Source organism: Lagopus muta, chromosome 1, assembly GCF_023343835.1.
Source record: "Lagopus muta isolate bLagMut1 chromosome 1, bLagMut1 primary, whole genome shotgun sequence".
Classification (NCBI taxonomy): Eukaryota; Metazoa; Chordata; class Aves; order Galliformes; family Phasianidae; genus Lagopus; species Lagopus muta.
In genome coordinates this window covers 46524019-46552007 of record NC_064433.1, presented here as the reverse complement: position 1 = coordinate 46552007, position 27989 = coordinate 46524019, and the positions used below count along the sequence as shown (strand labels likewise).

Below are 27989 nucleotides of genomic sequence, written 5' to 3'. Positions count from 1 at the left end.
TATAGAAAAAGAAAATTACTTTTAGACATAGATATTCTGCTATCTCTCAGATGCTACAGTATTACATCTTTTGCAACAGTGAGGCTGTGGCATTGATGAAGAAAAAGTTGTAGATCCAGTACTAAAGACTTTACTCATCTAAATAGACTTATTCATCTAAATAAGTGCTGTTGGGGTTGAGTCCAGGAACTCTATCAGAATAATACTAGAAAAATATATTTAAATTACTTCACAACAATTAATTGAGAAATCTAATGATTTCCTTTCATAAGGATTTATAATATTGCACCACTAAAGATGATTTAATATTCAAAATTATGTCATGCCGGCACAAAACCTTTGAAGGGCAGCAAATCTTACAAGTATCCATTTAATTGCCTCATCCAGACCCCGTGGATTATACCTATAAAGCAGACTGACAATCAATTTTAGAGAAATGTTGAAGCAATACTGTGCCATCTCTGCTACCTTTTACCTTCCTGTAGTTAAGTGACCATTATAGGTTGCAGCCTCATGTCATAAATCTGTTTTTCCCTCCACTTCGATCTTTCGCAGTTTTCAGTTTGACACGGGTTAAGCAGCTCAAATGTTAATCTACAGGAATCTTCAAATGGCAAAGCAGTGCTTCTCAGGGCAGATTTGTGTGCCCCACTAATCACATACATCACTGTGGATCCACCATCTGATATGACCTTTTCTGTTGTCTGTTCAGATGAGAATAAAAGGGCGCTCCTTGTTCCAACAGTCATAGGCTCACACAAGGCAGAAGCTCTGCCAGGACCAGTCATTGAACAGCTACAGGTGTTCTGTCCAAGGGAATCCAGTGGCAAAGTGAAGATTTAGTGTCACTTCTCCCTGCTCCATTGTTGTTAGATCTCTTCCACAGTATTAGAAAGCAAGTATTACCCCTTGTGTCTAGCCAACAAGGACAGACATTACACAGTTGAATCAGAAAATAAATATGGATACCAGATGATTTGGGGCAGCTATGCAGAAGGGAAGATGGGAATAGCTGCTATACAAACCTTAGAATTTCAAGTATTTATGACAAATCTTGAAAATTCCCATTTTCATAATGGTAAGAAGTCTGTTCTTCCGTATCTTGAGTCACTTGTTTTTGCTTTCTCCATTCCCTTCTTTGTATTTCACTGTTTTGACTGGTAGCACCATATGTTTTCTTCACACTTACAAAAGTTTCATTGTTCATCTCAGTTTCTTCGACCAGTTCATCCTGATCAATTATACCACATTTCTCTTCATTCAGGTTTTCAGGGTCAGCCCATTCCTGCTTCTCCCCAGAAGCAAAAATAGCATAGAATATTACTCCACTGTAGTGCACCAGGGCTGCGATCAGAAAGACATTTTGCCATTCTTCGCGGGTCTGAAAAAAGGATTCAGGTCTCATTAAGTTTGCGGTAAAAAGAAATATTAATGTCTGAACTATACTATGAATTAGCACATACTGATCTTTGTTTGATTCCTGATGTAACAGATAACACAATTTATGAGATGTGAATATTTTAAATTTCATATCAAGGGCTAATACAATAGGAAAAGGGACAAGAAATATTCATGGAAAAGCAGATCTCTCCCTAAAACCTGAGTTATTTGGTGATTGCTCAGGAACCCTACTATGGATGCATTGCAGAGGTGTTTCCTGAGTAAGCCTGCTAAGAATTCACTAGTAGCATGAGGATATTGAAGAGATTCAGCCTGTGGTGGTATAAAATAGTATCTCCCTACACAGATAATTAGTTTACAACAGCTGAGAAGCCAGCCTCTGCACTGTTGTAGAAGTGAACTTTTAAAACAACAATAACAGAAAACAGCTGAAGATTAATGATGAAATTGAGTTCTCAGGAAAATTAGAAATGTGTTAATTTTCACTGCATAGAACAATCCTTTCCCTAGGAAACATGGAGAAACATTACCTTGTGTTTTGTCATTGCACCAACGATGAGTGGGCACACCATGCCCGACAGCGTCCCCACGCCATTGGAGATCCCCATCAGGATGCTGGCATAACGTGGGGCTATGTCCAAGTGATTCACATTGAATCCTACAACATACCAGAGACAACAGTCAACTTCGTGCTACTGGGCCAATGCAGTTTTCTCTAACTGTTCTGGCTAAGGACGCTTTCTGGAAAGCATCATGTTTGTAATATGTATTTTTCTTTTTAAAAAGATATATTTTAATTTATGTAGTAGTGTTTTTTAAACATATTTTCCAATTCTTTAAGTTATATCTAATGAAACAAAACAAGAAATATATAAAATATATAAACCAGTCAGAAAATTAATTGTCATGACTGTAGCACATCTTCTTGGTAAACATTTCATTGGAAAATGAGAGAGTAAAAATCAGCTCAGATAATTATCATGCTTTAGGTGATGAAAATTAGTCGTAAGTGCTACGGATGATCACTAGAAAGGATGATGAATTTCAAATCCATGTGATTAAATACTGTAAAAAAGCTGAGTGCTGGGAAAATCCTGCAATATAATTGATTGATAGAAGCTGCCTGCCATGCAAGCACCTCATAGCTGAGCAGTGCAAATACTTCCCATCAGTGTAACCCTGAAAAGATGGAAGGTCAGCAGTTATTTTGTTTTGTTCAATAGATCCATTTCTTGGCAGTCTTCCAGGAGGTGGGCTTTCATCTTCATAGGAAGATGTGTCACTTTTAATAGCAGAGATACTGGTGGAACTACAAAGCCAGAGAATGGTAAGCCTCAGAAAATGGTAGAAGCAGCAGTTCAGATTAACAGGGTTGATTATAGGATGTAACAGAGACACAGCTGGCCTAGGAAGCACAAACTGGCAGATAGGGTTAGCAGTGGGATTGCAACGAGTATCCCTTGAGCTCATTTCAGAGTAAATCTCTCTCCTTCTTTTAAGGGATACTCATTATGGAAGGTGGCCACCACTGTAAACGGCATTAGCACAAGGCTGGTATGAACTAGAAACAAAACAGAGCAGGTTCTGTCAAAGCTTCATGTCCTACATGCAACACCTTTCATAGATACTGAAATAAATTAATTCTGATATAGGAAGTAGTAGAGAACACTCCATAAGCAGCCACGCTAAAAGCAAACAACAATAAAATGACAACAGGAACAACACTGAGGGTAACATTCCTTTTGTCAATAATAAGGAAATGAATAATAAGATTAATTCTTACCTGAAATTGCAAAGCCACTGAAACCTACAGCTAACACCAGAAAAGAAATAGCCACGCCTTTTGTATGAGAATAACCAACCACCAAAAGCAAGGTTGCTTCCATCCCAAAGCCTGAAAATTAAACATATGGACATAAATTACATTGCAGGAACATGTGAATGTTTACTGTTGGGAATATACTTACTGGAATATTTTAATATCTTTTATTGAGAATATACTTCTTACTCCCCCTCCCCTGTGTAAATGAGCTGAGTGATAAAATAAATTGACTCATCAAGCAGTATAGAGAAATAATGAGAAAGTGATTCTCTATGAAACACTGTAAAATCCACAAAACAAAACAAAAAAAAGGGGGTGGGGGAAGGAGAGAAATATTTCTTGTCTTCAATTTCTTATGGCTGCGGTGAAGTGACAAGTCCTTGGCAGATGGAACAAAAGACTTTTTCAGACAAGTGTGTCAGCAACAGAAGAGGACACGCCTGGGTATCACAGAAAACTTCCAGGCTTTGCCTTTGGTGGAAATCAACATTTCCTAATATTTAACTTTACAATCCTTCTGTTTGTTGGTTTTTGTTTGCTTGTTCGTTTTTTAAATAATACTGAAAATAAACCTTGAAATACAATTAATAAAAGAATCCTTTGTGAAGATGTATAGCCAAGCACTGCAGGCATCTCTATTTCAGGCACCCCATGCCAGCCATAAATAATGCAAGCCAGAAGCTAGAAGAAAAGCATGACTCCACAGTCATGCTACAGTTTAGCATCTGTACAGTTTACAGATTTGCCAATTACATGCAGATCCTATTGATTTTTCAGTTTCAATGACCAATCTAGAAATAAACTATTTTGTGCTCAGCAAAAATGAGTTTGTCCATCCACCATGTTTCTTTCAGCTGATCTCTGCAGCCTGAATTTGCCAGTGGATGCTTCTGGAAGTGGAACACAGGAACACAGCCAGTTAATGCAGAGTTGTGAAGGGGTTCCTGCAGCACCACAGGATGTGGCTAGCTGTGGCAAATCAAGTTTTCAGCATGACGCCTATTTTATCATAATCTTTTCTGAGCCAGTTTTCATTGCCCTTCTAATTATTAACAACTTGTCTTGCCTCCTCTCTTTTTAAAGGCATGCTTGTAGGAGTAAGGACTTAGAGCATAAGGATATCTAATATCAGCTTGCAATTAAATACTCCAGATTAACCAGCTGCAAATACAAACTAGAGTAATTTTCTCATGTTGCAACAAAACATTGGCCACACTATGATATCTACACCAGGTGCAGCACACAACTGAAGTACTATATTTTGGGAATCCAGTAGTACCTCCACAGTTCATGACCTTCCTTACAGTGGTAGTAGTTAAAATCTTCCTGCTCCGTAAGAAGTCAGCTATCTGCCCTCCAATGGGCACAATGATTGTCATGACCATGTGGGGAACTGCAGACAAAAGGCCAACCTGAAATTACAAAAGTAAGTGCTTACTGCTCATATCCTTCCTTGGGATTTAGGGGGAAAAGAACAGGAATCATATATATAGGACACATCTTTAGCATACATCCTTGTGTGGACTGTGGACTTTTTCTTCAACAGAATCTGCAGCAAAGACCTGGCTGACCTTAAGCTACCCTTGTCCCAGCATTAGGGATTTTCAGGAGCATGAGGGACTCCAGCATGCTTCCTATCCTGGCAGTGGCAGCTTTTCTCCCAGCTCTGAGCATCTGTACACAAGCTATAATGGGGCTCAAGCTATAATAAGAAGGAAAAAAAGAGAATTCTGTCTAAAAATTCTGGAGTTAGTGCTCTAGAGGAATTTTCTCTCTCCAATGGCCGGCACTGGAGTGCAAGACTACTACAGTTTAGCTCATTAGAGTAGATACCCAAAGTGGGGTGATGTGAATATCTCCTCACTGTCCTGGAGGAGAAGGCATAGCACAAGAATCTCGCCGTAGAAATATCATGCAGTGTCTCTGCTTTTTTGGTGGTTGCTCTGAAGTAATGGCATAGAGGACTGCAAATATTTTCTGTTGTAGATACCAGAAAGCACTTACTTATATGTCCTACAGTGAAGTGTTCTGTCTCTCATTTTACAGCTGCTTTTATGTATTTTTATTATTCTGTTCTCAAGGAGATCCTTTCTGCATAGACAGTCTGTTTCTTGATGCTATTATAATGAAGGCAGCACGTGTGCATTGCATGGGCAATAACTATATACAGTATAAAACATGAAATTATATTAGAATCTTACGAATAAGCATACATTTGAGGTAATGCATATACTTCTGCTCTTATGGTAGTAGGACCTATAAATTGATGCTCATTTTATCACATTTTCTGGCAGAGTTCCTACTTTTTCTGTAGGCTCTGGTACTTATCCCAAATACAAGAAAAGACTCTATTTTGTGGCCAGCACATCATCTTATAGAGGCTTAACTCTGAAGAATTCAGTAGGAATTCTGAGTTTTACTTTCCTTACACTAACACTAAATCAGCTTTACATTTGTTTTTAATTAGTGAACATTCTAATATTTGTGAAAGACAACTGAGAATAAACAAATCTACTTTCTCTTAATAACCCTGTTCTTCATACCATTGCTACAGTAGGCCATTCAGAGTGTCATTACCCTGAATAAATAATTATTGCTATAATCAAATAGCATGTTACTATATGAAAATTATTATATAACAAGTAGGTTTTTTTAAAGGGAAGTTGGAAGAACTTTGTCGTACAACCACTCCACAGTCCACATACATGCTCTAAAGGGAGATTGTAGCAATATTGGCTTTAATGAAGTGGCAGGAAATATCAATCCATGGAAAATTTTACCCCTGATTGTCAATGAAATGTACTGAAAAAGAAAGAAAAGGAGGAAAACCATTGCCTGCCAAGTACTGCTAAGCCACCAGCACTTAAAAAAAAAAAAAAAAAAAAAGTGCATTTCTCACCTGCTGGTTTCTATGAAGTGTTTCTTTGTTACCAGTGAAAGAAATTCGTCCTTTCTTTTGGCTAATAATTTGATGCTAGCATGTTTTCATATCTATCAAGTTTGTAAACGTATGTCATCCCAGTTACCTGCAATAATCTACTGAAATGACTGCATTGACATCTGGGGATGTCATCCTTTGTCTCCTAGAGTGGAGTCTGAAGGTTACTGCTTCATCTCAGACATTTACCTTACTTATTGCAAATCCAAAAACTTCTTCAAAGTAAGCAGGCTGACTTATAAGGAGCAAATAGAAGGTCCAGCTTCTACAAAAGTTAGCCACAATGATTGCATAAACTGGCATTGAAGTGAAAAATCTTTTCCAGGGAGTACTAAATTTCTAGGGGAAAAAAAGAGAAAAACAGTAGGTACAAAGTTTCTTCAGTATCAGGACTATCCATTATATTGCATAAAATTCACATTGCAAATTGCTTACAATGTCAGCCTGAATTAACAGCGGAAGAAGAGAGACAGAAAAACTTTCTTGGAATCGTTAAGATTTTTAGGATAACTACTGTGCTATTATTGCTCTGCTCACTGAAATCACACAATTCTGTTCTGAAATCCTGCTGTTGGGATAATAGGATCAATAACAGAGTCAAAGAATACTAGAGGAAATATTGTTCTGTTCCCCACTCTCTGTCATAACAAGGTTTGAGATGGTCCTACAAAGTGCTTATGAAAAAAGTGTTCTCCAAACTAAGAAACACTTAGTAACACACCAGCAGGCTACTACTTCCTTCAACCTAATTCATTTCATTCAGCAAAAAAGCTTGTAGTAGAGGATTTAATTCATATAGTTTGCTTTCACCATTTCCAATTTATATTTATGCTTAAATATTCCATACAGCAGGAGCAAAAAAATATCTATTCACTTGAAATAAATATCAAATCAGAAGCCTAAATAAGTAACTATTGCAATATTCATTACTATTGGTCCTTTCTTTAAAATAGTAGCTGTGTTCCACAGGTAACCGTGTCTGCAGTTCATGTGTGGACACATGATGATGCAGTCAAATCTCCATGTAGCAAGGGCAAAATCATGACCTGATACAAGTGTGTATGTCTCCAAACAGTGACTTCAGCTAAACCTCAGGAGCATGTCCAAAAGGGGGGCCTGATACTTTATGCTTTCTCTTACAGTTATCTAAAACATGTAGAGGATAGGGTTTGGAGAGTTGACCTTTTTTTTCTTCTTCTTTTATTTTTTCCCCCAGAATGTTAAATAGTAAAGCCAAGAAGGGGTAAGGTATTGAGAAAAATCTTTGTTTTTTGCCTATAGCAATAATGAGTTACTTAAAGAAATAATATAATACTTATAGGGATAGTGTTTGACAGGAAAATAAGTTTTGCTTGCAAGTTCCCAGGATTCTCCTAAGGAGAGAAGTCTTAATACAGAGTACCGAGCTAATGTGTGAGAGAGCAGGGCAGAAGTCCCAGCCTGAGCTCTCAGAATTCCAGTCATCCTTGGCAGGAGTCCATAAGGCAGCAAGGTAATTTAACATCCAGAGCCAGATCCTTATTATGGTATTTCCATTAGTTTGGGGACTTATTTTAGAACATGTCTGATAATTGCTCAAGAACATACCAGAATGTGTTGTTTCCTGCTCTCCCCATCCCATTCCTCTCCCTAGGCTAAGGATGCTGTGTAAACCAAGAGCTGAAACAGCCCTACAGGTTTTGCCTATTGCTGAATTTGTCCTGTACACTTGCATGAGCCTCATCCTGCATTCTTCATAAAACAAACAGCCCCTAAACTTCAACAGTAATAGTTCTGCTGTTCTTATGAAGCTAACTGTATCTATCCCATTATGTGCTGGTGTTACGCAAAGAGCTCACGAATTATAAAAGCCTTTTTTTTACTTACGCCTGCACTAGCAAGGCTGGCTCCTTCTCCAATACTTGTTTCTATATATACCCTTTCTTCTCTGGTTATTGTCGGGTGTGCAGCTGGACTCTCATAGGCATGAAGCAGCCAGAACATGTACCAAACAATCCCAAACATTCCTAGAGAGGCAGGAAAAGCAAAACTCAGTTTTAAAAGCCAGTTAAGCCGTACTTCTAAATTTAAAAGTGTTAAGGTGATTTCAACAGCCAATTAAACCAAATCTCCATTAAAAAATATGCTCAGAGAAGGGAGAAAAAATGATTCCCAACTCTGTACATACAAATGCTTGTTTGCAAAGTGTTTGAGCATTCTGTTGCTCATATGACACAGTATGTGTAGGGCAGAAAAAAAGTAGAAACAAAGTTTATGCGGAACTGAGAGAAGAAAATAACAGAATGATCTTAACATGTTCACACCTGCATACAAAGGCTTCACAACCAGAGAAGATAGAAAACTCATCTCAACTGCATGGGACAGATTTTTCAGGGCACAAGGTTTCTGAAGCTTCCTATCAGCAGTATATGTTGACCCTTATGCCTTATAGGGTGCTCTGGGATACATATCACTTGAGTGCTTGTGTAGCAGAGCAACCTGCACAACTGTACCCAGCCCTGTCATGGGATGACCATGTGTCACTTCTACCAAGCACACTACAGAAAGCCAGAAAGTTATTCTTGTTGGTCCTTTATACCATGGGCTGTAGTCTGGTCATTACAATTTTAAAACATACTGCAGCAGATTACAGAACAAAAGTTTTCAGAAGCTGCTATAAGTAGAGAATAATTGGGAAGACCCACTTGCAACCACTTCATTCGTCAGAACAGCTTTGATCCATATCCATCACACAAGCTTAACAAAACTGTAGGCAATACCAGCTGAGTAGAGGAGATTCTTTATGTTAACAACTCACCATAAATATAGAAGACTGATGACCATCCTATATACTGTACTAGCACTCCTGCCAATGGCATGGCGACCACTGCACCTGCATATGACCCTGAGGAGAAAAAAGGATTAAGGAAACACATCAGCAATGTTAAATGAGTCCAGCTCTTACTACAGGCTGGCATCTTTTTTCTTTTTTTCTTTTTTTCTTTTTTGTGAACATTTGATGGGATGGGCAGCTGTGATATTTTGACTGGGATAGAGAGACAGGCCCTTTGCTGGAGTGGGATCATCCGGCTCATTCTGCAGCCAGAAGGAATGTGGTAACCTAGGTAAATGGGATTCACAAAGCTGACACTAATGGCGTACCACCACACAGGCGTGACTTAAGATCTGAACAGGGGATTTCCACTTAACTTAACCCTGTGGCATATGAAGGAAACCTCAGAGAAGCCAACAGCTTGAGTTTCAGAAGCCCTCATGGTGTCCAGAAAGCCCGATGGATGCCAATATGCTGAGAAGCTTCTGTCATGACTCTAGCCCCACCACCCGACAAGCACTGCAAGTGGAGGCTCACATCAACCCTGAGTCTGTTTAACCACGTTGAGTTTATGCCAGTGGCATGAACAAACACACAGAATAAATAGCCTAATGTTGACACAGGACAATAAACATACATTACTGGCTAAATAAATTTCTGAATGACTTGCAGAAAGAACTGAGAATTTAAGTACTTGGAAAGAAATTTCAATGATGATTCCAAGGAGGATTCATGTAATCTGGACATTTGGCATCAGCACAAAATAAAGACATGTGAGAAGTGTTGCTTTGAATTACTTTAGGAAATAAGATACACATACTTTTGACCTTATTATATACTTTGTTAATGAATACCTATAACCTAAAACTACAGGCAAATGCAGAAGTACTCTTCTCTCCATTCATTAGCAAACACTTCTCGTTGCAGTGACTCTTTGTATAATTAATTCAGTGTTCTTGCAGAAGTAGCAAGCCCCAAGCAAGAAAATAGAGAAACTAGGAACACGGGTAACACAGGGCTTCATAATCTTTCCATCATCTCCGTTCACCTTACAAGAGTGAAAGAGAGAACTGATGATCTGTAGCAACTGAAATGGGTGTTGAGCTACAGGATGGATCTTTATCTGCTGGGCTTTCAGCATTGAGTGTGGAGAAACCTCTCTTTTAATCTGTTCCTCTGCAGAAATTTGAAACTCCTAAGTAATCACTAAATACCAGAGTCATTTGTGGTAAAAATAGCATTCCCAGAGTATTAAAAGAAAACACATTTTTTTTAATTTTTTTTCATTTCAGTCTTTTTTTTTTTTCCTACTATTCCACATGCATTTTAGCCGTGCATTTTCCCAAGCTTTTCAGTTCCATTGCTAACAGACAATAATTTCCTGTGACTTTTATATTCTCTATTACATATTCTCTCTCACAGACATTTGTCTTCAGCTGGCTTTAACTCACCAATGCTTATTTTCTTTGTTTTTTCTTCCTCCATTCTCAGCTGCTCACTTTTCAAAGCATTACTATTTCTGATTTGTCTTCAGTATTATTAAACACCCGCTCACTGTTCTGAGTTCCCTTTTAGAATCATAGAATCATAGAATCACAAGGTTGGAAATGACCTATAAGATCATCCAGTCCAACCATCTCCTCATCACCATTGCCACCACAAGCATTAAACCACATCACGCAGCACATCATCCAGACGCCTCTTGAACACTGCCATGGACGGCGACTCCACCACCTCTCTGGGCAGCCATTCCAGTGCCTGACCACTCTCTGAGAGAAGAAGTTCTTCCTTATGTCTAATCTAAACCTCCACTAATACAACTTGCGGCCATTACCCCATGTCCTGCTCGTTGCCTGGGAGAAGAGGCCAAATCCCTCTTCACCACAGCCTCTCTTCAGGAGGTTGTAGAAGTGTACAAGTGGGAAAGGACAAGGCAAATGGAGATGTGTACTTTAGAGGATAACAACAGACCAAAGTTATTGAGTAGGACTTTTCCTTCGCTCTCACAACGGCCCACCTTGAATCACACCACAGTCGTTCCTGCTCCATACTCTGGACTTTCTATGGTATGAGAATGGAGGAGGTGCATTTGGGTTATGCCTTATCTTCCCCCCATTTAGCCTTTTATCCAAATCCACCATGAAGTCAGTAAGAAGATACAAGCATTCACAGCTTTCCCTGAAATCAGCAGCTAGGCTAGCCACTGAAATGAGATGAAGAAATGAAAGGGCTAGAAAGGCATGAGAATCGAGGTAGTCTTCTCTGGAAAGAAAATGTGGTAGTGCAGAGTGATCGGCAGCATTTCTTTTCAAAACCTGCTACCCAGAGGATAGAATTAAAAGAAGAAAAACTCTTTATTCTTAATATGGATGTGGATGAAAAGAGAACAAGATGTAAAACTCAGTATTTTTCCTGCTCCATGCTTCATAGAAAGATCTAAGGCTCTTGTCAGGCTAAAAATTGAATGAAAGAATTTTGTTTCTCCCATCTTTCCACTGGATTCCTTTTCCCAAAGCCTTCTGAAATTTCCTTCAAGCCACCTTCTAGAAGTCTGTCTGCCAGTAGTAGGAAAGACCCAGTGAGCAGAACAAAGAACAAGACTGACCAAGCCCTCAAGTTGTTTAAAATAGTTGTTAAGGGCATGCTTAATTAAACAGTCAGTTCAATGCATACAGCAGATAGAGCACCTAAAGACTGAGCAAATGAAAAAAAAAAAAAAAAAAAAGTGAACTATAAAATGAATAATATATATGTGAATACACTCATAAGCCTATCAACTTACCACAGAACGATGTCGTTGCCAACCTGCTTCTCTCCAGTGGAGGAGCCCATTTACTCCACATCCCATGGCAGGCTGGGTAGGTGACACCCTGGCAGACATTTCACACATCATATGATTTGCTTTCACTGCATTCCTACTTTAAGCAGTTGCTGAAAGAGTTAACCTTTCTAGCTCGTTGTCACTACATCGGAAGGGTTAAAATAAGCCTGGGAGAGATTTCCTTTGGGGAGTGTGAAGATGGAAACTAACTTAAATGGTATGGTGTCCTGGGGTAAAAATGCTGCTTAGTGCATGCAGTGGATGGCTTAAATAGGCAGAACTAGGTCTATCTGCAGCACTATTAATCTATTATCTTAAGCTCCTTTTAAGATAAATTTAAAAACATGAATCAACATAAGAAAAAAATCATCACTGTAAAAATACCAATGCAAAAAAAAAAAAAAAAAAAAAAAAAAAAGGAGTAACAAGTAGAACTGTAGATGGATCAGAAAACCTGACCAAAATGTTTCAAACTTTTTTTAAAAAACAAATTTCCCCAAATGAAAGTGGTGAATGTTCTTACCTCTACCAGACCTTGCAGAATTCTTACAAACATCACACAGCCGTAATGTACTCTTGCTGCAGAAGGGATGAACATGTTCAGTGTAGATGTTAGAAAAATAGCTGCTCCAAACACCCTTCGAAAAAAGTATCACAAAAGAGAATGTAATTATTATCTGGTTTTCAGAAGCAACGTTGTTCTCAGGTGCAATCTCAAAGACAACTTCTCCACTAACCACCAAGTCACCAAGTCACAGATAATTGTAAATTTACCTTATTGGCAAATGGGGTAAATACACATAATGTCACTACATTTTCTTTCCTGAATGAGATAGGAGTTTTATGCATATTTAAATAAAGGTTTTGTTTTATTCCTCTATCTCAGAGGATGAGACTTTGGTGTAGTTGCTGGTGGCTAAGCTATTACACAAGCCCTGAACTGAGAGCATTATTCCTATTCTGGGAAGTACTTGAATTCTTTTGTATCAGTAGGGTTTGACTTAAATCAGGTAAAGTCTTGTTCGAGTGCCTTACTGAAATGTGCTGATTATTTCCTCTTCCTGCAGCTTAAACTCATAACAGCACAGTTTGAGATCAACTCCTTCCCAACATCAGTTCTCTAAATAATAGATAAAAGCGTTCTTTCCAACTGTAGCATAGAAGGGGTGCTTCCTCAAGAGAGCTTCTGGGAAAGACATGATACGAACATTTTGTTCCCTGCTTGGGAAGAACACTTCCTGCAGCTGGGTGCAAGTCAGCCAGGGTTCTCCATGCATCGGAGCCTTTGGGAAATCTTTTGCAGCCTTCCAGAGGTTACCATCCATTAGAAAAATGGGAAGCAGAAAACTCTGTGGTAGTTACAGATCCAAGGAACATCCTCAAAGCTTCAGAACACTCAGAGGCCCTGGGGATACGCTCAGAGCTGGGTCTGTCTCATTCCCCACAGTCTGTGGGAGCTCTTCCCAGTAGAGACATGGCCTTTTATCAGCTTAACTGAAGAGCAGTGCAAACTTAATGCATTGCATTAATAATAAACAATAGTGATGATAGACATGATGGACAGCTGGGCCACAGCGCAGTCATTTCAGTACGAGATGGTTGCAGGTTTGCATACTTTTTTACACCCAGCTGATTGAAGTCTCAGGTTCCCTTTTTGTACCACAGACAGGATTCAGTATCTGCCACATTCTGAATATCAAGAGTTCATGACTCCAACATCTTTGGAAGATGATATGCAGGAGGATCCCCTCTCAGATTCTCTCACAGCACCGAAAACTATTAGAACTGTCAGAAAGAGTTCATTCTGCAGATAGAAAGCTGCACTGGCTGACGGCCCTGGGAATCACTGCATGTTAGAAGATGGGAGGTTGGATCAGAACAGCCTTGTCTTATCCCAAGACTGAGGGTCACACCTGAGTTTCATCTCTCTCTTGTGGCAGAGGTCCTCAGCTCCTGGCTACACTGATACTAGCTGGCAGCAACTGCTCTGTGAGGACCGCAGTTCACATTCCTTTTCAAACTGCTCAAACTCACTGGTGTTGAACAGTTCTGAATTGGCTTATTATGCCTGTGCCATTTAAAAAATGACAGATGACACATTAAGCTTCATTCTTATATAGGAATGGTATTAGATATTTAAACTGAAATAATGGCAGCAGAAATATTTTCTCCTTTTTGATTTTCCTGCCAAAGACATATGCTGATCTCACTATGTATGGCTATTTATCATCTTCCATTGAAAAATATTCATAAACTTTTAAAACCTTCTGATCTCACGAGCATTTTTCTTCTTCTTTTTTTAAAAAAAAACATTCACAGGAAATATACATCACTTCATATTTTAAATCCAAGTTTATGATCATTAATTATGAGGAATTAATGATAGCATTATAGCCCAAAGAATCCACAGTCAGAGATCAACGTTGTTTTTTCTGATCCTGTACACCTCTTGACAAAAGCAGCAGCTCATGCCTGGACAGCTCATAACCCGAGTGACAGGAAAGCAATCAACTCATGAACACAAAAGCAAAGAAACTGAGCAAAGCTGACAGAGGGAAGTGACAAAGGAATGAATTTGTACGGAAACTAGTCTGAAAATCTGAAGTGGTACGCAAAGCCTGTGACTGCGTCTTGACATTTAGGAGGCTACTTTCAAAGCCAAATAAGCATTTAGCTAAGAAATGAGCATCACTGAGAGCTCTGTTATGGTCAGTGAAGAGTTTTGCACCTTGCATCTTCCTTGGCATGAGTAGAGTTATTGGTTATGTTATCCTAGAGCTACTGGCCATCTCAGTGAACTACGGCAAATTAAGTAGAAAAATAAGTTACAGAGCAAGTGGAAGAATGAATAAGCCATAAGAAAGAGAACATGTTTTACTACCCAACCAGCTAGCTTTCAGGATTGAGTTTCCAATCTTCACAACTTCAATTAATGCCAACTCCTAACACACCCAGGTTGCAAATGCATCATTTACACTGTGTTGGAACCAGCTACTCTTTTGTTACTAACAGGCTAAGCAGTGTTTCTGCAAATAGCCAGCCAGCATCTTTCCAGCAGTTTCCAGCCTTCAATCCCAAAGAAGCTGGTCTCCACCATGGACAAGAATACACTGGTTCTTTTCAATTCATTGATGTATTCTTTTCTCCTCACCACCATGATCCATAGCCAGTTACCACTTAGCATCAAAACAGCTTTCTCCAGCAACAGACTCCTCTGCCCAGCAGTGTGCCATTACCAAAGGCTGAAACCAGGGGGTGCTTTATGTTTCACGTCTCCTCATCACAACCAAAGAATCAAGAAATTTTGTTAGGACACATGTTGGAGGATAAGCAGTAAATCAAAAGAACACAGTCATTAAATAGTCAGTGAACTTTCTGATGGAACATAGATATATACAAATTTGGACATGCATAAAGCAACTTACTTGGTGTCAGGTGGTTTTAATGCAAAAGCATAAAGCACTTAATATTTTCCTCTGTTCTGAGATCTGTTTGAATGCCACATTATTATACACAACTATTTGCAATAATGCTTGCTGGGGGGGGGGGAGGGGGGAGGGAGAGAGTTTCCATGCATGTTCAAGGTTCCACAGTGGTGAGCAGAATTTAAACAGGTAACAAAAGACTCTATACCTAAATCTGTAGCACAGTAATAGGGCAGAGTCTCATCTCATCTCATTACTGAGCACAGTTGTGAGACAGAAAACATTTGTCTTTCTAGGGGAGGTGGGTTCACAGGTTGGCCCCAGCTCTGCCTGTTTCCTGCCCTGTGGTGTTACCAAGCAGATGTTACCCCTCTGAAAGGGAAATACTGCTGGATCTACCCAAGCAGAAACTGGTAGGGAGAACAAAGAATAAAGGAAAAACGTAGAGTTAGTCAGATCTGTGGTCCTATTATTATTACAAACAGGAATACTCTTTTAGTTTATCTTTTGGTTGGGGGTGTTCTTCCTCGAGCAGATTCTATTCCCAAACCCAGTCATAATTAAATCTATAATGTGGTGTCATATTGTAGAATCAAAGTGAGTCTGAAAGTATAATGGGGACAGAAGTATAGCTTCCTGTGCATATGATATGATAGATACCTAAGGAAGTAGTTAGCTGATAGAATATGTTGAGCTATTGGGTATACTTGGTTGATTTTACTATTAACAAAAAATACAAAGGTAACAAAAGCCAAAATAATATTATACTGAATTATTCAGCCAACAGTGCACACATCTGTGTCTTTGAGCCCTTCAGCTGCCAAATTTCATGGCAAGACTGGAAAGAGAGGGAAAATGATTAAACCTAGCTAATTTGTTTGGCTTATTCAACAGAATGAAAAGCATCCTGCTTAGGCACCTCAACTGGTAGAGAAATAAGGAACTGAGGCTGCTAGTAGTGTTGAAGAAGTGCAGACTGAACTCAGAGTAACTTTTTGTTACAGATAGAGCAGAGCTGGGGCTGAACTTCTGGAAAATTCTATGGTTTGACTCCATCCTGGAGTCATTTCCATAAGAGACAGCGGTGAGGAGAATGCTTAGACAGCCTTGTAACCCCTGTAACTCTCTGAAGAGCACAGAGCATGAAGTACTTTTATTTGAGGCAAAGCAATGCAAAGCTGGTCTTAATTTTTTTTCTCCAGTTGTGAAAGCCATTGTAGATGGCTTCAAATCTTTTTTGCAGAGAAAAGTGTGAGTACCAACCCTCTTTTTCATCTGTAGATCTCAAACGTCTTTCACATGCACATCTCATGAGTTCATTTACAACCAGCTGTCTTCAGACAAGCTCTTTGTTTCAGCTGGGATCATATTCCAAATTCTGCAGACTTTTTGAAGTTAAGCTTAAAAACAAAATTGTCTTTGGCAAAATTAGCAGCTTTTCTTATTGTCATTTTCAAAAATAGAATTGAAAACAACAACAACAACAAAGAAACAGCCCACAAACAAAATGGACATGGAAATAATCTGTGTAGAAGTTCAGACTTTGTCATACAGAAATCATGAGGCTCTGTTAGAAAAGTTCTGGGCAATCCTAATTACAGACATCACTACTGTATCCAACTGCAGACAGCATAACTATGTTGATTTCATAGAAATGTGCATGAGAATGGGCTCTAAATGCCTAGCTTTAAAATTTCTGGAAAATTTCAATCCACAGGGAAATTTTAAAGGAGAAAAGTCAAATTTATTTGGAAAAAAATAATTTGGTAAGTTGAGTTAAAAGCACTGAAGCACTTCTGAAAGACAAATGCTACAAGCATTAGCTCAAACATCAGGTGTGTGTTCCAAACATCCTCCAGAAAGCACTGTAGTTTAGAAAACAATAAATGTGTAAACATTTGAGATGAGCAAGTCACTTGGAAGAAGCAGAAATCAGACCCATTACAGAAGTCTAGCTCCTTTTTTGGTTATAGACATCAATACTGCAAGTTCAGCTTCAAGTTCTTTAAGCACCTTTGTTCACTGTGTTAGTAAGCAGTATAAGACAGACATTCGTAAAGCTGTAAAGCTTAACTCTTGCTTACTGTTTTCTAACCTGTTAGCAGCCAATTTGTTTGCAATGAAACCTCCTGGAATTTGTGTCACAATGTAACCCCAGAAGAAAGAGCCGTGTATGAGTCCCACTGTCTCTGGATCCCAGTTGAATTGGGCTTTCTGTAAAAGAAACAGAAAAAAATGTAAAATGAAGCACACTTATTACTGGGTAAACACTATTTGCAAGTCTCACAGAAGTCACCCCATCCTACAGATCAAGATAATCTCTTTGCACTGGTGTTACTGAGATTGAATCTTCTCCATTCACGGCAAAATGCTGCCAACTTGATAGGTGGAATTACTGCTTCTGCTCTGTCAGGGTGACTAAGAGAAAAGAGTTCAACCAAAAGGCAGCTGGTGCTGGCCCTTCGTCTTTGGCTCTTGCCACTGCTTCCCTTTGTGCTGCTTAGTCTTGAAGACTTTGTTTTCAGGCCTGCTTGGCGATATAAGGAGGATCTATTGCCTTTCAATGGGCACATCCATTTACTCAACAAGATTGCTCAAGCTGGACTTTGTCTCATCAAGGTATAACTGACCATCCAGCATCTACATTAAATAATAGTATGGGAGCAGAAGACGTTTATAGAGGAATGGGGAGAAGGGTAACATCTGAAGAAGTAATCTAAAAGTTAGGTTAACACTAGCTGACTAGTGTATCTTCTATAAAAAGTGATGCCAATCATAGAGTTGGATTTGGATACAGAATACCATCCCCAAGCAGGTCACAGATGGTTCCTAGCCAATAATTTCTAGAGGTAAGAGAAATATTTCTACATGTCATCCTTGAATACCAAATAGTTTCAGTCTCCTCAAATCTTCCTGATTAAGGGCATTTCTCTGATGAGTCTGTTTTAACAAACTCTGTTCAGAAGAGGGATAGTCAAAACCCAGAAAAAAAACCAAACATAGAGCAGTGAAGAAAAGGTGACCCAAGGTGCCCCTCCTGCTCATTGTTCTTGAACACCTAAACAGGGCTTGACTCAGTATAATCACTCTAACATAAGGTCATTGTCAACGTTTTCTCCTTGAACCTTCAATTCAGAAGAGCTATTCTGAAGAAAAGAGAAACCATGGTTGTTTTGCTTAATGATTATTTTGGGGCTAATCACATGGCAAGGAAAGGTGGTTAAGCATCACAGCACAGATAGTTTTATATTCTGAACTAAAATTGTCACTAAAACATGAAATACGAAAACTAAAGAGGTAGGCCTTAACATCTCCTTTTTTCATATTACTTCGTGTGTATAGAAAGAAGTGTATGGAGTTGCAATTCAGTTTTCAAAATATCTAATTTTCTACTTAGTTTCTTAGTGTTAATTTGTAAGGGCTGAGACATCATGAAACATAGAGAAATTTCCATTTTCAGGAGAGGCTCATGCCCAGACAGAACAACTTGGTGGTGTTATCTCAAAGGAAACTTAGGGAAACATCAGGTAAGAGTCAGTATTCCTGTGAATAACCTGTTACAACAGAATCCAACAATAAGCAAATTTTGTACATGCAAGAACCGGTACACATGACAACCCAGCCCTGTGCCATGGCAGGACTGGAGAAACTTAGACATGGTTTGAACATACAGTTCATTGGGTGCATTTTTAAAAGTCTGTAGGCATCTTCTGTGAACCATGTGCCATCCATCACAAATTTGAGATAGCTTGGCACCTATTTCCAGTTACCTCTAGACAGCACTCCCCACTGTCAATAACTTGCAAATAACTGTTGCCCTATTGCCTACTTTAAAGTCCTGAAATTCATCCACTGATCTGAATAGGGATTAGTGGTACACAGAACAATTAATAATTCCTTCTGTAGCAGCATCAGGGTGCATTCCCCTGAAAGACAGTAAATGGTAAAGTCTTCTGCAGCTGAAACAAAATCTGTCTACAGCTGAAAGACTGGAAACTTGATAAGCACACAAGCCAACTCAGTTCTCATTTCTGCTATTTACTTTCCATATGTCATTGCAAATGCTCATATCACACGGATTTTTTGTGCGACTTAGAGACCTAACTGAGGATAAAGAACCTACGCATCTGTAGGAATCCAGACTTGCATGTCTTCCTGCCTGAGTTTTTGACCTCTACATGCACTGTTCTTCGATACGTGGCACTTAACAATTCTCAAAGGAGACAGGTCAGAACAGGAGATAGAGGATGGCTTCTCACCTGCAGCTCTGGTTTGCCATTAATATAAACAGTACTATTGTTCACCATTTGCACGATGGCAACACCCAGGTTGCACCGAATTCCAAAGGAAATGCAGAAGCCCAGGCCGCTCATGATGGCGATGATGTAGCGCTTGGGCAGCCCACAGCAGTAACAGTCACACAGTTGCGGCTTGCGGGCGCTGGCCTGCACAGGTCTCCCCTCTTCTGTCAGCTCAATGTGATCCTCCTCGATGTTGGTGCCATCGATTTTCCTAAGCAGAAGAAGCAAGAGAAAATAGAAATGCCTTACTGTGAAATATAGATGGACAATTAGGTGCTGCAGTCAGCTTTTAAAGCACTTCTTTGTGAGGGGTTTGCCTCTTGGCACTTTGATGAGATCATGCTGGGCACGCACAGCCTGTATTTTTGTCACGAGCAACCCCTAAAGTTCCAAAATCCCAGACATTTGGCTGGACAGCTTGCATAGAAGTGCTTGTGGGCTTTTCACAAGCATCGTTACGAAAGGTCTGATGAGCTCTGCTGTGATAAATCCTGCTGGTTGTTAACAACGTCAATATACACATGAAGAAATCCATCTTCTAATTAGATCCACTGAACAGACTGGCAGCGAGTTTCAAGGAAAGGGCAAATACAGCATGAAGCATATTTTTTCTTAGATTCAGTTTAGATGTTGGGGGAAATTTTTCCCTGAGAGGACAGTGAAGCCCTGGCGCAGGCTGCCCAGAGAAGCTGTGGGTGCCCCATCCCTGGAAGAGTTAAAGCCCAAGCTGGATGAGGCCCTAGGCATCCTGACCTGGTATCCTCATTTAGTGGTCACCAACCCTGCCTTTGGTAGGGGGGGTTTGAACTAGATGATCTTTCAGGTTCCTTCCAACCCAAGCAATTCTGTGATTCTAAGAGCCAGGCCCAGGCTCTCTCTGTCCAAAGGGATTTGATGACAAGTAACCCCTCTGCTGTGAAGTATCACTCACCACAAGAAGTTAGCTCATTACAAAGCTCAATTCCTGTTGTTGAGCATTCTACCTTTTTCTTTAAAATAATTAACGTTCAGTGAGATCTGAAAATTAAGCAACTTTCTGCTCACTGCCCCTCAGCAGCAGAGGCTGAAGGGGCTTCACCTGGGAGCAAATTTTGTGTGGGCACTGTAGTGCAACTGGGGAGAATACAGAGGGAAGGTCCAGAGACACAGACTTTTCTGTTTACTTAGGAATAGGAGCAAATGGTACCTATGCGTGTCAGCCTGCTCTCACTGCACCAACCATAGGGAGAAGGAGGGCCCATTGGAGGGCACACAGCTGCTGCCATCAGCCCAAGTTGCACTCTGTAGCAGCATCTTACAATACAGATGGTCTCATCAGTACAACAGTTGCCCATTGCTATTTCCTGCACTTATGGAACTATTTTCCTGTGCTAAAGCAATTAAAAATTATTTGGTCTCCCAGTTCGATTGGAAATACCAACACCCTGTGCTGTAGGAATGGGGAATGTCTCTGGTGGGAAAGATGAGATCAGAAGGAACTGAAGACGCACCATTAAACTGGAACTAAACACTTCCTTTCCTAACATTAATTTCTAATGCCTTTGTTTTAAATGCATATACAGGCTTTCCAACATGCCAAAACACTTAAGCACACTCTGAATGCATGGCTGCCCTCTGAACACCACCTGCAAGATTAGGGTTAAGTGTTCTCTAAAGGAAAGCCTTGATCAGCAGCTGTGTTAGGAAGCCTTTTAGCTTTGGCACTGCTGTGAATTAGTGGGTGCAGGATCCAGCTTTTTTTGTGTCCACCATGGAGGTGCTCTCACCACTAGCAAAATGTGAGCACATACTTAATATAAAAGAAGCTTGGCTTGGTGTATAAGATGATGAAATGATTTAATTCATTCTTTTCTGGTAAGGAGTAACTTATTTCCTTCCTTCACACATCTGGTCTGAAATGTATCTAAAATCTAATGCACTTCAGTCTTCCGTATAATAATCGACTACTAAAAAATATTTCCAGAGCACGTATGGTTGGGCTACACTTGGCAACCTACACAGTGGTTGGCTGGCTCTTTCAAGAAAAGTTTTGTGTTTAATCATGGCCTTCTCCAATTCCTTTGTGTCTAAAGTACTGCCCATAGCCTAATGGATGGTATTCCATACTCAAGGTTTTGCAAATACAGATGATATCTATAGCTTCCTGAGCTGCTGCATGGGGATTTAAATAGGAAATTTCACTTTAAATTGTTAGCATTTATAACTTCCAAGCTCCATTTCTAGCTTCAGGTGCATCATTTGCTATATTACTATTTTTTTACATCGTATAATAAAACTGTTAATCTAGTTTTATTCTCAGCAACAAGAAAAAAAAAAAAAAAAAAAAAAAAGAAGCATGATAGAATACATCAGTTCACACTTCCAAGAAATACCAGAACTGAAATGGTTATTTGATTTAACCCCTTGCTCAGAGCAGTGCTAACTGTGAAGTTAAATTGGCTTGGTTTAGGCTGGAGTGAGAACTTTGCATTAAAGCAAGGTAACACAGGAAACATGATAGGATTGTGGTATTATTGAAGGTGACTGAGATCTTGCAATCCATTGGCAAAGAGACAGCACTGTTGGTGAAATGAGAGTACAGACAGAAACACAGCGAGGCACTTTAAAAGAAAGACCCTGTGTTTTCCTTGTTCTACGTGCTCATGACAGCTGGTGTAAACCATATAAAATGTCAAAAATGAAGAAGGCAGGAAAAAAAAAAGACAAATAATTATTTCTAGAGCTATTATGGTTAACTCAAAAGATCTATTAACAACAACAAAAAAAAGTAATTTTATTGTCTTACTCCAGAGTAAACTAAGATACTGAATGAATTAAAGCATAATTCCTCATTTTTCTGTACTTTTATCACTCTGTTTATATGAGAGAGATTATGCTTTAATTGGCGCATCATTTTTGGACAGCTGGCAAAGATTGGACATATCATCCAAAGCAAAAACATCTGCTCCTTTCTGGATGCTTTCAGCAAGCTGTCAATTCACATAGGCATGAAAACATCCTTTGACTCCAGATTCACTGTTGGCAGTGTTGATGCAGGACACTATTGTCCAGCATCACTTCTGCAGTGGAATTGTTTTGCTATTGTATTCAAGTACTCACTAATAAAAGCAGACTGAGAACTGATTCATGACCTCAGATAATCACAGAATATTTGGTATCTTGAAAGCTTAACATTAACTGTTCTACTATAGCAGAGGTATCTCAGAGAAAGCAGTTCCAAATCCAAAAATGAAGCTGGAGCAAAGTGTAAGCAGTGCAAGCATTCACACAGTCTGTGTTTGACCTTGCATTTTGGCCTTATGTCAGTGAACAGTGTAAATGTAGAATGGAGGTATGACAAATCCATAAAGGATAAGAAATAGATCCTACAGCTGATCAGTATCATTTGGCAGTGCCATTGAAATTTTCCTTGTTGTACACTAATAGTTTAGAAGAGAGCTGTTCAGAAACAGTCTTCTCTTTAATTATTTAAAAATGCTGAGAACATTTTGCTGGAAGATATTTGTTTGGTATTTATATCCCTCTGATGTTTTCAGCAAACATGCAACACTTGGCACACAAGAACATCTTGGCTGTTTGAAGATATCTACATCTATATTCCATACCCAAACATTATAATTACTGCATGTAACATTTCTGCATCTGACATTCTTTCTCTTCTTTTCTGAAGAGCTTTAACTCTCAGTCATGTAAAGTATTGGAAGAATGAAAGTTTTTAAAACTTAATCAGTCATAAATAAAATTCATAGTATACATACACATTTACCAATCTGTAATTTATGCATTTTAGCATAGGAATTAGTTGTTCTTCTAATTACGTAAGTGGGATAGAGCTGCACATGTTGCTCTGAAAATAATGCCTCCTATTTATTCCTGAGGAAACCACAACTGATACAAAGAGCATAACAACAATATCTGATAGAGAAAATTATCAGCTAGAAGACACTATTTTTCAGCATAGTCACCATCATTAGCAGTGCACTTTCACCAGCCGTGGACAAAAGCCTGCAAGCTGTACTTGTCAAGATCTGCATCGGCAAAGGTGACTTTACAGCTGCTATCATGACACCATTGCTAGGAAAACATTGCCCACGCAGTCCAACTTCCACTGTGCCCAGATCAACTGTTTGGTCTCCATAAGCATTCAGCCAGTGTCAATGAGTATCAATGGGTACAGTATTTTCCACACTGAACAGTTCACCTACACACCTTTGCTTCATCCACTCTTCCACATCAGAGGTCATTCTGTCAGACTGCCCTTCTGCTGCCATCTATTGCATGGCAACAAAACGTAAAGGAATATTGGTGGAAAGGTTCTATTGCCATACCACCAATATTCACTTCTGGCATCGTGGGCCAACAGAATAAAATAGAAGGCATTATTTTTGGAGCAGCCCTCATGTATTATTTCATTTAATTTGATTAAAACCCCATGGATTCTACAAGAAGGAGAAAACATTAATTCTTGCCATGTATTAAAACACTTTATCAAATTAATTCTACCAGACTACACGCTTTCATAGCCAGCAGAGCCACAGGTGCTCAAACTTCACACCTACAATACAACAGTCACCGCACACAACAGTTATTGATGATCCTGATGTAATTTCAGAATCCTACACACAGGCTATTGAAAAATATTATTTATCCAAAGGCAGAAACAATCGCTTGAGATCGCATCTACTCTGCAGATTTGTTTGCGTGATGATTGTCTACAGCAAATCTTGAAGTTGTTGCAGTAGTGCAGCATTCCTGGCAGAGGAGCCTGTCCAGCACAAGGGTAGACCAAGCAGCTTCAGGTTGCAGTTCTTAGCTGACTGGGATGTCTAATTCATTAAGGGCAGTCTGCAGGTGCTACACCTAGCAGGGCCCAGACTACAGTCAGCAGCTGTGTGACACAGCCCATGTTAATTCTCACATTAACCATGTTGTTATTGGCAGGTGAACCTGTTCGGCTTCTTCCCGCTCTGTGGTAAGCCCATTGCTGTCACTAGCTGACCAAGGACTTCTGAAATCCTCAAGATCAGAAGAGCCTTGAATTCACATTTTTTTCTTTGCATACACTGAGCACACAGATGGCCAAAAGTGTTTGTACCTGTCAAGAAGTTCTGCACAAAAAGTTTTCTGGGAAGCTTAAAGTGTTCTCAGATCTCCAGCGTTACTTACTCAGGTCTTGAATCCTCTAAATCAATTCTATTCGCTGCCCTGCTGTATTTAACTAATTAAGAACAAGCCCCCTTTTGCCTCTGGTGAATTTATTCCATCTGGTGGTACTCTAAAACAAATGGATATTTCTCTGAGGTGTTACAGAAGAAAATGCCCAGAGTTAGGATGCTTCCTACGTCTCTCCTGTTCCATCTCCTTTGCCCTTCACCAGCCCCTCAGCTACCACAAGGTAAACTCTTGGGGGCAGAGTCCTGTTTTGCAGCACCCACAAAATATTTGGAGGCTGCTAACCACCCGTGGGGAGGCAGTGTGTCACTCTGTCACATGCTTGAGCATCAGAATGTATCAATCTTCAAGCAATTGCTGTGAAGACAGGACCTGGTAGATGGTCTTGCCAGACATCAGTTGCTGGATCTTCTCTCTTGTTTGATGAAATGTAGGAGGAAGATTTAGGCTCATCATATTTATCAAAGCTAGGAGTACTTTTTCTAGACATTTTGCTGGTTACTATAGCCAATGCATCCTTGGAGACCTGACCTGTGCTAATAACAACTACCCACCTATAAATGTGAGAAGTGAAGCCAAATTCTTTTCTGTTTACAACATATTAGAGTCAATTAGCAAAGCTGGGGTCACAACTGGTAAATACACATATGTATCACACGTACCATCACATAATATGTAAGCATACGCTCTTTTTTATAGGCTAGTTGTGGAAAGTTAACTTCAAGTTAAAAACACACACGTTTCCTTCAGAAAACTTTGGATGTGACTGCACGTTTCCTAAGAGACTGCTAAAATTGACAGTTCTTGCTTGGCTCTGATTGCAGACACAGTAAGAAAACTTGCATCATTTGGAGTATTTCCTCCATTGATCCATACATTTGGAAAAGGCACAGGCAAACCTGTGTTTAACACAGAAAATGAGGAAGTTCTGCAAACTTTCTTGTATGTCAGCTCAGATCTGTTCACACTGGAACAGGTTGCCCAAGGAGGCTGTGGGTGCCCCAAATCTGGAGGCATTCAAGGCCAGGCTGGATGTGGCTCTGGGCAGCCTGGTCTGGTGGTTATTGACCCTGCACAGAGCAGGGGGGGTTAAAACTCAATGATTATTGCAGTTCTTTTCAACCCAGGCCATTCTATGATCTGTTCTGCTCTGATTCAGCAGTAAAGTTGATGAAGTTAGGTATCAGTGCTATTAGCAGGGCATCCCTGGTTCACAGCTACAAGAGGAAAGAGATCCAGATCATCCAAAGCCTTTGTGCCATGGGCACATGACAAAACCTCCATACTGGCACACTAGATACAAACCCTGAAAGGATTTGGGTAAGTTAGCAAAGGAAGGCCATAGTTCCATGTGTGACTGAATGAACAACTCCTTGCAACTATGTGGAAGGAGATAACTCCATTCAGGTAGCATAGGAATAGTGTAATTGGCAACATAATGGTGAACGTTAGTAACTTCCACCAAAGTATACATGCATGTTTTTCCATACATTCACAATGTAGTATGGTACACATGAATTATTGTACATTTTCTTGTGATCAAATGCATGTTTGGATGTGCCAAGAACCATACCTTGACTCAAAATTACTTTCCCAAGAGAAAGAAAGAAGTTACACACAAAAGAAAAACACTAAAAAGATGTAGGATTCAAATAGTACCCTGACCTTTGCAAAGATGAATAACACATGAAGCGTGCCAGCAATGCCACTAGGCTCCCTGCCTCTCAGCTGTCCATTGCACATCTCAGTGCTGCCAGTAGCCACTCCAATAGAAATAAGCTTCCCTTTAAACCAACAGTCTTGTTGACCAAACTAGTCATCTGTTACACTGTACTTTCATTTATTCCAAACCAAAAGTCTTGGTTTACTGTCTTGTAAACTGCCAGATTAAGTTATAAATCCTTGACCCTCCTTTTGCAAACAGCTCCTGTTTTCCTTTGTTACTCTCAATAAGCACACACGCACGCACACATGCAGCTGAACTTGGTACTTTACTTCTATTTGTTTTCTCTTATCACGTTAGTAAGTGAAAAAAAGATTCTCCAGAATTTCTCTGTAATTTAGGAATGATAAATCTGATTTCAAGAGTGACATAATTTGGGACAGTTAGTTCCCATTAAATAATCATTTTTTCTTGTGCAAGATAAACAGAATAATTCACATTTAATCACCTAGAGGTTTTCTTAGTTAAAACCCTTCTTCATGCACTTTGTAACATCAGAATAGTATTTTATAACTTATTTTCACCTCTCCTTTGCTCGGTATAAATATTATCTTATCTGCAGCCACACGCTGCTCCATGCCACTCCTCTGGCACAGTTTGCTTTGCACAGCAGGGCGTCTCACACTGTGGGGATTCAGTAATTTTGCAACTCCAAATTGTTTAACATTCAGAGATTTTTTGATACTTCATTTCTCTTTAAGCAATGTAACCAATGGATCTCGCAAGGAATTTGCTATTAGATTTTACCTTCGCAGATTCCCCAGCGAGTCGCTAACGGTGTTCTTCACCTCTTCCTTTCCTGGGTTAAAAAACCTTTCCTTCAGCGAATCAAACCCTTTGAAAGGCATGTTGTCCTTTTTCCTGTCGTTAACAAGCGCTCAGTTCTGTTGACATATTTCCCGATGCCAGACTCAGGAGCCTGTGCCGGTCCCCTCGGTGACCCCTAAAATGTCAACCAGTTGCTCAAGAAAGGAAAACAGAAAGAAGAATTCAGAGCAGATCTTCCCAAGCCAGCAGGCCAGTTTGGGAGAGCGGTAGTGTGGAACCCCTGGCAGTGCTCAGGGTGTCGGCAGCACACTTGCAGCAGCTCCACCGTGCATCTGTACACCTCTCGCTGCTTTGCCAGGGCTCGTCCTCTCCGCCTGCCTCCCTCCTCCCTCCCTCCCTCCTTCCATATGGAGAGCTGTGCGAGGTGGTGCTATAGTAACAGGCACAATACCTGTCCTCAGGTCACACCGGTTCAGGAGCAGGACCTCATCTACAAAGGCAAGAAGTTTATTAAAAATTGATGAGCACTTTCTGCAGCAAGGGGAAGGCAGGCTGCGGCGCTCATTCTCTATTTACGCGAACCCAGGTGGGCCGCTGCCTTCTGCATCTGCTGAAGGACCCGTGGCCTCTGTCCCGGCCCTAGCATTAATTATGGATGCTGCCAGCCCCTTGGGCTGACAGGCACAGAGATGCACTGCCACAGTGCTGTTTGACTCATAGAATCGCTAAGGTCAGAAAAGACTGCTGAGATCACGTGGTTCAATCAAGCAGCGAAAGAGTGGCCGTGAATTAAACGCAGTGTATTT

The 27989-nt window shown here is 39.9% G+C and overlaps 1 protein-coding gene across 2 annotated transcripts; it reads right to left on the bottom strand.

Annotated features, from left to right (window-relative positions):
- SLC17A8 (solute carrier family 17 member 8) lies at window positions 1-27263 on the bottom strand. Of its 2 annotated transcripts, XM_048954577.1 has the most exons (12): window positions 27163-27263; window positions 19479-19731; window positions 17315-17433; window positions 12318-12432; window positions 11756-11843; window positions 8959-9045; window positions 8028-8167; window positions 6351-6500; window positions 4503-4635; window positions 3185-3295; window positions 1932-2059; window positions 1-1381 (listed from the first exon to the last, which is right to left on the bottom strand). In XM_048954577.1, exons 1-12 carry the CDS (start codon window positions 27261-27263, stop codon window positions 1043-1045), a joined length of 1764 nt encoding a protein of 587 aa, XP_048810534.1. In that variant the 3' UTR covers window positions 1-1042. The 2 variants fall into 2 exon arrangements, with proteins under 2 accessions (XP_048810534.1, XP_048810543.1); XM_048954586.1 differs by lacking the exon at window positions 6351-6500.
- Between the last annotated feature and the right edge of the window lie 726 nt (window positions 27264-27989).

Bases quoted from the DNA above. Each gene is read 5' to 3' on its own strand.
- SLC17A8 (XM_048954577.1), bottom strand. From the start codon at position 27,263: ATGCCTTTCAAAGGGTTTGATTCGCTGAAGGAAAGGTTTTTTAACCCA. The intron at 12,433-17,314 runs GTTAGAAAACAG...CTTTTTTCGAAG, and splicing joins AACAAATTGGCTGCTAACAG to GGTGTTTGGAGCAGCTATTT. The intron at 11,844-12,317 runs GTAAGAACATTC...AATGTCTGCCAG, and splicing joins TTCTGCAAGGTCTGGTAGAG to GGTGTCACCTACCCAGCCTG.